This window comes from Cydia pomonella, chromosome 3 (genome assembly GCF_033807575.1).
Source record: "Cydia pomonella isolate Wapato2018A chromosome 3, ilCydPomo1, whole genome shotgun sequence".
NCBI classification, from domain to species: domain Eukaryota; kingdom Metazoa; phylum Arthropoda; class Insecta; order Lepidoptera; family Tortricidae; genus Cydia; species Cydia pomonella.
Genome location: NC_084705.1, coordinates 6674876 through 6687950, shown reverse-complemented (window position 1 = coordinate 6687950; position 13075 = coordinate 6674876). Strand labels below are relative to the sequence as shown.

General features: G+C 35.2%; 1 protein-coding gene across 1 annotated transcript in view; it reads left to right on the top strand.

Annotated features, from left to right (window-relative positions):
- LOC133515926 (protein artichoke) overlaps positions 1–13075 on the top strand; it is a 111681-nt gene that overhangs the window by 88340 nt on the left and 10266 nt on the right. Inside the window, exon 4 of the mRNA XM_061848569.1 lies at positions 11143–11400. Coding sequence (XP_061704553.1) covers positions 11149–11400 — 252 coding nt within the window. The 5' untranslated portion in view covers positions 11143–11148. The remainder of the gene's footprint in view (positions 1–11142; positions 11401–13075) is intronic.

The window sequence follows — 13075 nt, the reverse complement described above, 5'->3', positions numbered from 1 at the left end:
TACGAAATATCATTTGATATTTACGAGTCGCTTTTTGGTGAAGGAATACATCGTGAGGAAACCGGAGTAATCTCAATAAGGCCTAGTTCATTCTGGGTTGGAAGGTCAGATGGCAACCGCTTTCGTAAAAACTAGTGTCTACGCCAATCCTTACGATTAGTTGCCAAGCGAACCCCAGGCTCCTATGAGCCGTGGCAAAATGCCGGGACAACGCGAGGAAGATGATGATTAACAATACTTGTTTACATCATTTTTACGGTTCCGTACTCAAAGGGTAAAACAGGACCCTATTAGATACTAAGACTCCGCTGTTCAGTCCGTCTGTTTATCTGTCCGTCTGTCATCAGGCTGTATCTCATGTGATAGTTAGACAGTTGAAACTCTCACAGATAACGTATTTCTGTTGCCGCTATAACAACAAATACCAAAAACCAGAATAAAATAAATATTACAGGGGGCTCCCATACAACAAACTTGATTATTTTGCCGTTTTTATAAATAATGGTACGAAACCCTTCGTGCGCGAGTCCGACTCGCACTTGGCCGGTTTTCCTTTATTATTTGTTGTACTGATTTTCTTAATTAGTCCAGTATACGTATAAGTAAGTAAAGCCCAAGAAAACTAAGATTAAGTAGGTTTTCGAAATTCATATATTTTGCTCTAAATATGGGTCATCTCGTACATCAAAATCTGATGCCTTTTACAGCACATCGTAAAATTTAAGTATTGTTGCGCTATCATAATAAAGTTTTACGGTTTATATCTTGTCGGAACAAGAGCGACGGGTTTATATTGGCTTTTAGAAAGAGATTTCTGACTATCTTTAATTAAGTTTTTACTTGATAAAGTGGGAAAATATATATTTATGTAGTTTCACAAGCAAAAAGCAGAGCGGATTGGGTAGAAGAATTAAGAAATGTTCCATTTATATGTTTATATTTTGTTGGGTTCCTTATTTTGTATCAAAAATCTAACTCTCTTTTTGATTCGATAAATATTGATTTTAATTTTTTTCTCGCAATGTAACCTCGCAACCTATAATTTATAGGTTCGCTTTAAAATACCTTGTCATTTTTTACTGCAGCATGTTGTTATTAATTGTAACAAACGTTTCCATTTGACATATATCCAAGACGGAAACTATGTAAGGTAGAGTTAAGGAACACAACCTCCATAGGCAGAACTTATGCAAACGTGTCCAGTAGTAGTAATATTCGTAGTTCTAAATCTCTCCAGAGTAGCGCAAGAGTAGCTAAGAACCTAGGCGTTAGGGCGTTACTGACGGAGTGAAGTGCGCTGTCTATGATTTGATATTTTTTCAAGTATTCTAGGTATTGTAGCGCCACCTATTTAAGGTTTTTTGATGACACTTTTTGGTATATGGAGATTCCATTCCTTATCTCCACCTTGCGTAACGGAAACCACAATAAGAGATGATGTCGATAATTTTGAGTTTCATACATGTCCTGTTAAAAATATAAAAATAAAATAAAATAAAAACTGAGAGTTAGTAAATAGTATCTTATTAAAAATAATATATTTTGTTTTCTAGAAATTGATCAATTTGGTTCCAGTCATATTTTTCATACTTTTGTATGTTTTCTTAACTTACTTGCATGTAGCACACAACTAAACCGGTAATTTATAATTGCGTAATTTACATTTCCATGTAATAGTTTTCTTAGTAATGTAGGAAACTTTGGGCCTATTTTTAGTTCATTTACTTTAGACATATTTGTAAAAGGCTGTTTGTTTTCTAAATAAATTAAAAAAAAAAAAAAAACTTTTGCGTTTGTAGAATATTTTGACGATAATAAAAAGCGCGCGATCAATAAGTGGTTGTTTGATTGGGTACCCTTTTTTACGTTTTAAAATGTTATAATTAATTTAGTGCCTGTACATTCATATCCCAATTATTATAATCTTTTCATTATTAATGTTTTATCTCGTGTAAGTGAATTGTAAAATTCTGACTGAGATTAAATGATCTTAAACCTAAACCTATAATATGTTGTGACATATTTTGTTGAAATTACCCCGTTTCTGCAGTGCGAAGGGCATGTTCGCGGACGCGAGGGTCCCTGACTTCTTCGCCATCCTGAGAGCCAGGTCGGCTGCCTTCCGGACGAGATTGCTAGCCTCCAACAATGAAATTCTGTCACTGGTAGCTAAAGACTACAGTGACGAATTTAACAAACACTGGCGAAAACTGCACCGGTCCGAGAACGGCCTTTTTTAGTGCATAAGTTTTGTAAATGGTTTATTTCATTGTTTTAGGTTATAAGCATTATTATTTATTTATTTTATTCTTTACTGTATTTTATGTTTTCTTTTACACCTTTTATTATGTGCATTGTAATTATTTTTTTTTTTGGTTTCTTGCCTGCCAAATAAAGAATTTATTTATTTATTTATTATTATAGTTCAAGTTTGAATAACATTTTAATCAGGACGTGTAAGTAAGAAAAATATTCCAAAACGTATAAATAAGGACTTTAAAGGTTGAATACAATTCCTGTTGTTTACAAAAAGGTCAGCTCATACTATAAGCAGTTGTCATAATACTTTTTAGTTTTACCAATCAGTGCTAGGCCAGGACCGGAAATTTAATTACCCAGTCAGTCCGCGCGTAATCGCGCAGTTGCGAAACGCGGTTCATTAGTCGGAGCAAACGAACCGACTGCAGCTACTGATCATTATTTCACTTTTTGACGTATGTACTTAACAATACGTAATGTATAGACAGCGAAGTAGTTTTGTAAACATCGCTTCAGTGTAACTTGACACAACAACACAACATTCTATTGCTAGTTTATGGTATTAAAAATAAATTGTGCCGAATTATTGCCGATCGGTCTGGCACAGTGGGTAGTGACGCTGTGAATCAGATGGTCCTGGGTTCGAATCCCGGTAAGAGCATTTATTCTTGTGATGAAAACAGATATTTGTTGCTTATCATCAGGCGGGCCGTATGCTTGTTTGCCACCGTCGTGGTATAAAAAAAAGTCGTGGGTGTTTTCTATGTATATAAGTATGTATTTATCTATACAACTATGTATATTATAGTCCTATCCTAGTACCCAAAGAACATAACAAGCTTTGTTTAATTTGGGGCTAGGTTGATCGGTGTAAGATGTCCCTTAATGTTTATAATTTTTTTTTTATTAATTTTATCCTATGTTCACCAGAGGTTAATTTGAATTCGATTGTATTTGTTCTCGTAATTTCTGAACATTTTAAATCCCAACTTCGAGACTTAATTTCAATAACTAAAAATAAATATAATGTTTTTTTTTTTCCAAAATGATAAAAAAGTTTAATGCATTATTAGTTGGGCTGTAAAATAAGAGATGCCTGTTTATAACCCTGATCAAAAATATCACAGATAATTTTCAGAAATCTTGTGTAAATAGTCCTTTGGCTTATTAAGAGTTAACGACTTCTGCGCGGACGAATCCGTGAGATGATTCTAGAACAAATATATTTATTTAATATAAATATACAAAAATCTCAGCATGTATGTTTCTTGATTGAAACAGAACGAGCAACAGCCAGAACCCATACAGGCAGTCAACCAAAGGCTCAATAGTGATAGATGAGTGATTGCTCTGAAACGCCAATTTTGAAACGGCTAGACTTATCTTTTTTCCGCGGGTGACACGACTCTGCACTAGATATATTGGAAAAGGAAATTAAAAAATGTGGTCTATCAACAATATGAAGCTGTTAGTTTTTTGGCGAATCTAAAGCAGAAAATGGCCTCAATTCAATAAAACTTCAAATATAAACGAACATGTTAGTTACCACTTTGAATATGTACTGTATAAAATATAATATTTCTGCACTTCACAGGACTTGGCATCCATATACATAGATCTCAATTCTTTTGTCGGCGAGTCAACAATGACTCATATTAATAATATTGAACTTGGCTCTTATTTCAGATTTATTTGCATTTAATAGAAATGTGCACTAATTACAGGTAGATACAGTCAAGGACTTTAATTGTTACGCCATTTAGGGTTCACTTTACATTGGACCATTAATACTATTAGTATTATCAACCAAATTAGCTTGAACCAAAATGACTGTACTTATTTCATTAAGCTAACTTAGCACTTGATCAATATTTGAGCAACATATAATTCATATTGTAATGTAATATTATAAAATAAATAAATCTAATACAAGACGCAAACAACAATAAGACATTTGGTCGTTAATGTTGAGTTTCATACCTGTTTCATATTCATTTTCTATTCACTAATATCCCACAATGTTTTGATGCCATATTTTTTCGGACTAATTGCAATTATAAAGCCCCCATTTTGAATGTAAGATATAAATTGACAGACACCTCAACCATTAAAATCCATCGAAAGTTGTGAAAATTTGAGAGCAAAGAATAACTCGTAGATTGATACGCGTCAATAACATAACTCGGAGGCGTATTCTGGTCGTAATACATTCATTCATTCTTTTAAAATTATGACTTCAGTCCAGTGGGACTATTTCGCCAGTATCAAGGTATTAGGAGCTTTAAATACGACTAAAATTGTACAGTTAGTACAAAACACTGTACGGTGATTTTATTAGCTCTTGTTAAGCGATAGCTGGACTTTACAAGTAGCACGCGGACTACCGGCCGTTGACTCCAAAATGATGGTTAAACGCGTTTCAAGATAAATTCTCCCTTCACTGCACACTACCACATTAGTTGACTGTATAATAAGCTATCTTTATAACATTAATCACGAGACGTGCTATCAAGATGGCGCTCGAAACGGAAGCCTGATTGTAATAACAGATCTAATGGATATGATCTGTCAGTGTCAAGTGATGTTTATGGTTACGTGGTCGTAGCCATCGCCTTATAGCGAATGGAACCTTTCACACGTTAGCACATCAGTATCACTCCTAATTTTTATTTTTATTTTTTGCACCTGATTGCGACTTGTTTGCTGCCAAAAATCATAAACTTTATAAATATTTTTTACGTTTCTGTGAATCAACATCAACTTATTAATTATTCTTGTATTTATCGTATAATTTTATTACCTAGCTTATAGCTCTATTACTACCTAATTTTATAGCGTTTTGGCGCCCCTTCACTATAATGCTGTAAAATTGTATTTCAATCAATATCAATAAATATCAATGGTTGAAGACATGTCACTCTTGACACTGAGAGATCTACCCTTATCAAATCCAGATCAAATTTATAACCTGTTATTACAATCAGAATACGCCTCTCGGTCCCCGCTGACGCACGCCCGTCAGGCACGTTCTCGTAATAAGGCTGTAGCTACCTACTTAGTCAGGTTTAGGAATCTCAAATTTCTCAGAACTAGATGTCAATTCTTAATAGTGTAGTTCAAGTTTATATTGTGTTTATTTTTAATCGTTTTAGTTTAATTACTTCAATTAACGACACGTTGGTTCAAATCGGGTTGTGATATATTTCGAAATTGAATGATAAGTTGTTGTTGTCCTAATTATAGGTGACTACAGTAATTTTGTGAATTAGCAAACAGTTTGGTTCATGTGGTTGTGAGATATGGCCTTAGCTGCGGTTATTGTTTACTGTGGAAACATGTCATGGTTTTAATGGTGCATGTGATAAATAATGTGATAACTATTTGCTTCTAAGTGATTTGTACTAATATTCCAGTGAAGATCACATCAAGCAGGTACCAAGAAGATCTTAGATACAATCATTTAATAATTAAAATAAAAGTATTATGTCGATAACTGGCGGGAGATGGCACAGGATCGAGACAACTGGCGTGTACTCGTGTCGGAGGCCAAGACTCATTTTGGATCGCAGCGCCATTGACGGCGGATGTCATATGTTATAAATGCGCGCGTAAAAATGGACATACAGTCGTATTTTATTTTAACATAGGTTTTCTAGGGTTGTAGAGAATAGAACTCCTTAGGTATTAACTATACATGGTGTAGATGCATGGTATGTGTGGTGATGTATTAAGTATATATTTTAAGTCCGAAATACAATTAAAATATTCATTAGGTAGTTTTTCACCTACCCTAAATTTACTGCCATCTTTCGACACAGGACAAAAACACTTAAGGGGCCTACTGATTACCAGCTTGCCGGACGATATCGGCCTGTCAGTTATTCGCAAAGCTGACAACCGCGAATAACCGACAGGCCGATATCGTCCGGCGAACTGGTAATCAGTGGGCCCCTTTAGAATAACATATGATTTGACCCACTTTCTTTCACTGATACAAACGGTGTCGCCATCTACTCGAGTATAGGCCAAAGGTATATATCGCCATCTATATAGCACGTTTTTTCGTAGACTTTATTTATCTTATACGGAGTTATATATATATCTTTGGTTTTATTAACTTTAATAAAATTGTTCAGCAGCTACCTTACTAACCTGTAGAATATTACATACATACCGTGGAATTTAAAGCTAAGTTATAAAACGTTTACGTACCAAATATCGGCGTTTTTACTTTACCAGAAGTGTTAAAAAAAGCGTCCCGTACCCTTCACCGTTCAGGAATACAAAACACTGTTTACTCCTCGTTTGAGTATAGTCCAATTTGATTCCAAAAAAATAGCAGCGCTAGTGACTATCTAAACTAATATTGTTGCCACCGTGTTTATCAAATATTAGTCTAATGTTGCAATTTGGCACGCGCCCAGAGGATTTGGCCCGGCCCGTCGCAGGCGACATACTTTATTAGTTGCACTACGGACACAGACAACAGGCGTCCAGGGACTGCATTCGGAGACAACGATTCATAGGGGTTATGTTATAAACAGGAACCACATAATATAAACTAAGGTATAAAAGCACGAAATTTCAATGAGAATAGAGTTAGAAATAATTAAGAGTGCCGTGCAGAAAAAAGTAAAACAATAAATATTAAATAAAAACCCCTACGCTGTACGCCGACTAAATCCATTTTATACTAAAAATGCCACACATCATTTTGGAAAAGTATTATCTTCAAACTGCTGGATCGATTTCTATGAAACATTTATATATTTATTTATTAAAATGCAGTGGTATTCTTAAATATAGTCGTAGCCCCACAAAATTCAACAGTGACTTTGACTGTGGGGTCGTGAAATACGAGTACCCCCGCAAGAAAACTTACTTTCACGTAACTAAAACCGCATCGCAATCGGCCCATCTGATGGAGAGCTACGATGCCACATGCACACATTATACTCGTAACACCCCTCTTTTGCGTCGGGGGTTAAAAGAGAACTATTATTTCTCGTTTTAGAAATTCTGATATATTTGCATTACGAGTATGCTAACAGATCTTTTTTGCAAGCAGCTTTAATTAGGGCTAGTGATTAGCTGTAAAAAAAAAGTAATGTATACAAATTGCATGAAAATTAGAAGAAAACAAAATGAAAATTGGCGAAGTGAGACAACATTACAGGGTCGCTCAAAAATATGTTGACGTTTGTTGAAATTATTAACGACATGCACTTTTTTTAACTTATTTTTGAGCCCTACTGTAATGAAGTTAGCAGAGCATTTTATAAAGCCTAATCTGTAAATGGTGCTCTGAAGTTGCGATGTAGCGACGTGGCTCACGGACGCCCTGGAAATTTGTTACGTGTCTCTGCTCTAAATTATCGCCTTTGTTTGATATTGCCATGTGCCAGCAGGCCAGCAGGCAAACTCGGCCGACTTTGGAGCTTACGTTGTGTACGTGTTTCTAACAAATTTTATGTGCAGCTAAATATATTAGGTACTTACTGATATTTCGGCGGCTAAATGCATAAATTTAGCAGTTTTTAGTTACTTATGTATGACTTACAAATTCAGTCGACTTATAGCATAGGTATTTGAACATCCGCTTATCACTAAAAAAAACCTTCTTCCTCAACACAGAATATTAAATTTGAAGTATTTCTTGAGGTCATTTCGGTTCGATTCGATTCCCAGGCGAAGCAAGTAATTCTTAGAAAACCTTTAAATGCAGAATTACTGACTTTTAAAAATAACATAAAGTCTTCTTTTAGCAAAATATCCTATCTACGATATTTAAAAAGGTACTTTCCTTTGATGTCCCGTAGTCTTGGGACGACCTGTATACACCATTCATTTTCCACCTTGCAATTCGACTACAAATGTAGGTAAGTAACTTTAATTTAAAAAAGTAGAATATTTGGTTTTTAAAATTTCTAAGATATAGGTAAAAGAAAGTTCAAGCAATACAAACGCAATGATGACGGGCAAAGTTCAGGACAACCAAACTACTCGTAGTTTTGGCTCCGTGCGCTCAACTTTGCACATAAATCTAGCTACCATATTAAACCCATTTGGTATTCCTCGATACTTTCTACCGAGCATGGACGACACTAAAGTAAAATTTTCTCATCTCTATCCTGTTGAGACTTTCATCCGTAATGCTTTACAAGTTTTTAACTATCAGGAACACGGGGCCTTTTGAACTTACTTGAGGCAGCTCTGCTGGGAAGACTACAATAAAGGCGGAGAAAATTGTGTAAGCAAGTTAAGCAGTATATTACCTAAAACGTCACTTTGCGTATTAATTTATGTATGAGATTCTTTGCAAGTTAAGTAAGGAAAGTCTTGTTAAGAACGCCGCACTTTCAAACTGTTTAACAAATGCATCTTTACCGGTAAAACGGGGCCATTATAGAATAGTTAAATAGCGTGAAGACTTATTTAACAATCATAATCGTTACATCAAGGAATTATCAACGGTAAGCTACGCTAATTTCTAAAATATCCAAAACCAGGTTACAATAATTGGTTAGGTAATATGTGTGCTCTCTATTTGAAAATATACATTATTAAAAATGGTCCTACGAAATCCTTTTAAAATTAGAAACCATATGTAGGTATATAAATAATTGCCAAATCTATGGTTTCAACAGAATCAGGGTTAAATATTTTTGCACTGGATGCATCTGCATCCAATTATCTAATTGCTAAGTTGGTCCGATGTTAACTAATTCTTAGTGGTTAAAAGGTCTAGTAGGTACTCGTATTAGTCGAAACTAATTTATTTTATCGAACGTAAATTCAACGCAGCTTGGTCGCACGTAGTATTAACACATAATTATTAAACATCATGATATTGTTATTCAAGTTTATCAATGATTCAAATACAAGACATAAGTAGGTGATTAAGGACCAGTTGCACCAACCATAGTTAACAGAGTGATCAACGTGACGCAGCAAAGAACTATGAAACTTCCCATACAATAAAATTTTGCGAACACATTAACGGTGCCAAACGGTTTGATGTAACCGACTCTGATCTGAATTCGTGTGATTCTTTTGACACCTCGTTAGCTCGCAAATCTTACCTAATGGCTGCTAGCTAGTTATTATAAAAGTTCTTATTAAGACGACGAATTTACCTCGATACTTGTCACAAATCACATCAATTATGAAACTTCGATCCAAATAAGCTGAAGTTAACGCGACGTTTGAAACAAACAATGGTACCCTCGTAAATTCTGCTTACTACGTCTTTGTTTACGAGGTGTTCCTTGGTCTCAGCCCGTTTAAAGGTCTGCCAACTTATACAGCTTACAGGTTAAGCCATAAAGTACTCTTTGCTGATACGATAAGAAGTTTCATATTAGAATGCCATACATTTGTGGATCTGTATGTTTGTATTGGCTTTTGAGGTCCCGTTTATGGTAATGAATACCGATCAGCGAACAGTTGGTGTAACAATTGTGGAACTCAATGTACTGATAAATCATTGTATAGCGTTCGTACTACGAAATATAATTACTTTACATATTGATTTGTTCAAGGTTTCAATCAGTTTTAACTTTAACCAAAAATGTCTTCGCCTGACTAAAATATAGTTGTTACTTTAATAAAATGGATAATGTAAAGATATCAAAAGAGAAGCATATTCTCATAAAACTTTGAAGGTAGATGAAGATAGTCTAGTACATAGTATGTACGTAATACATACGTCTAGTACGTTAATCTAGTAAGCTTAGTGTGAACAAACATGATCTCAGCGAGTTAAACTCTCGTCTCTTCCATTAGAAATCGTAATTATTTTTTCTTTATCCCATATATTTTGTAAAAATTAGTCAGATTTTAAACAGATTAACACACGTATCAAAGCATGTAGGGGTTAAAAAATAACTATAACTATTATTAAAGTTGTCCCATATGCACTAGATGCTATACCATTCAGTTTAAACTCCTCGTCCATAAAGGAGGATTATACGTATTGAATCTAAACATTTATTTATAAGCCAGCTACCTGTTTCATATAAAAAAGAAAAATAACATTTCAGAACTTCAGAAGTTCAGACGTAAAAGTCTGTCAAGAATGCTACGAATAAATGCATTGTTTGAAAAACATGCAGGTGTCATGTACGCTTTATGGTGATTGTTTGCTATGTATAAACATTTTATAGAGGACGGAGATACGTGAGTTAGCCCTTGAAGGGACACTCGTAAATGTCACGAGTTTTGAAATGACTCACTCAACTACAAAGGGTTCATAACATAATGTGACATACTCTGAGTAGGATTTTCCGAATTGCAGACGAACAACGAGTTTTGTAGATTCCGACCAAGATCAGTTGGCAGCGATTTTGATAGTCCGGATGGTGCAAGTGTCAAGTAAACGTCATAATTTCTCAGAAGTTTGACGTTTAAAATAACCCGTTTGACTATATGAAATGTTCTCCACTTTGAAAGTTGACTGTGCTGTAGCCAAGCACTGTGCTTGCTGCCTTCCTCATAAAAATCGGCTCAGTAGTTTTGACGTTGCGATTAAATAAACGATTACATACGAAAATTACTAAATTCAGATTCCTTTTTAACTTTGCTTTAGTCGGGTAAAACAAAAAAAGGGGCTAGTTTAATTCGTATTTTTTTCGTAAACTAATAATCTCTCTCTTTCTCTGTAGGTATGAAGAATTAGTTAACTTATGAAGTTTTCTCTTATAATAACTTTCCATGAATTTCGGCATCTGCGTTCGTATGGCATTCAGTACGTAGGCGTAAACATGCATTTTTCAATTGGAACTTAGCAGAGGCGTCACAGCTAGAAATTTGTGCCGAACGTTACTTGTCGTAAATTCTGATGACGTTACTTGTTTAAATTAACAAGAGGTACTTTGTTTCCAGATCACGATGTGGAAGTTCCTGCTCGCGCTGCTGCCTCTAGTGGTCGCGAAGCACCCGTGGTACCCGTGCTCGGAGCTCCACGATGACGTGCGGTACCCCTGCCGTTGCGCGGTGAAGGTGGACAGAAGCCTCCAGCTCACCATACATATGGATTGCGACCGAGTGGTCTTTGGAGGGGACTTCCCGCCATTGCCGTATGCGGCGCCCATAGTCTCGTTTAGGCAAAGGCATGCTGGACATCAGACGCTTCCTACTCAGGTACTGATTTAGTATTTTTTTATTTACATAGAGATTTTTGTATAACTTTTTTTATGACATCTGGCCTTTGAGAAACGTCTGGCCAGTTGATGTGCTTACATTGTCTCGCTAGCTTCTACTAGGACTAGCATGTTGCTACTGTTTATGTACCTGCCACGGAAAAGCCAATGTAGTCCTATTTAAACTTGGTGATCTTGACATTTATGTTAACAATGGACATGCATAAACGATTTAAATATTTACTTACGCTAAAACAAAGGTTCCTATTCAAATTTCAGAACATTAAATGTCGATTATTGATTTTATTTCAAAATAGTATGGAGTATTTATTTCCAACAAATTTATTTACTTATGTAAACTAGGTAAAGTATCATAAATACATTTTTTTTTTTGTGTTTGTAAGCAATGACAAAAAATGAAAGCTAGATTTTTATTTAATATGTTTAATACATGAGCGATATATCCTCCTAAGGCCCAAGGTCCTACCTTCGGTACTTATTCATTCCGATGAAATTTAAGAGGAAATAATAGCTTTGCGATCCTAGGGAAATAATGGTACTTTTTATAATAAATTCCATTTCAGGAGAAAACGTTTTCCACTAACTAAATCTTAAAAAATCACTTTGATTTTGATGTTGATCGCTTAAGCATAATATATTCCAATACAATTTTTTTTTGAAAATTTTGAAAAAAGGAAAGCCTATAAATCTAGATTTTTATTGCGTCAATAACATACTAAAAATCATGGAGAATGGAAAATGTTAGGGTCCTACTGGACGTAGAAATAATAATGCGGACTGTATAAAAATAGGCTGGTTTATTCCTCGTTAATTACAAATAAATCCCGACCAAACAATTATAAAAACTAATTCGGTGTTCGTCCGTTGCCGGTGGAGTATGTGAAGCCGAGTGTGTGTCGCGCGGCGCTCGCGGCCTGCCGCGATGACGTCGCGCTCTGTCCGCCGCCCGCGCGTCTCCTCCCGTGCGTATGTCCAGTACTGAACAGAAAATATTTAGAAGTGGAAAAACGTTTTCTCTTTTTGTATGGACGATCACGTGGTATACTTTCCTCTCTAGTCATATTTAATCCGAAGAATCGGAAGTTTCTTTCAGTTTTCAAACAAATAAAATCGGCTTTATTCCTTGCACTATAGGTTCAAATTTCAGTGCCAGATTCTGGACTTTTCATGTTGATAACTGGAGGATATGTTAATAACTTAATAACTTTGTCAAAAAATGTAAATCTGCATAACAATATTACCACTAATACTACATTAAACACTATAATCACCTTCAATTTCAGTTTCCGCAGAAATCAATTATAGTACCATTTTATTCTTTCATTCATGTTATACATTACCGCTACTTGTCACCGCCTAATATTTGACGTAGGTACATATTTAAAAGTTCGAATTGACTTTAAGATACATCAAATATTAGGTCTAGATACGATATGGATCGGATATGTGAGTGTCAAAAGTGACGTTTCTTCAAACAAAAACTTATAGACCTACTATTTGACGTATATTAAAGTAGGAATCGGACCGTCTGCTACGAGTAGTTTGATTAAAACACATACGTGTAAAACGTCCGCAGTTTTCTATTCCTGCACGCAATTGTTCATGATCTGATAACCACATAGAATCAATAGGAACGCAGACGGCTGCTCCATATC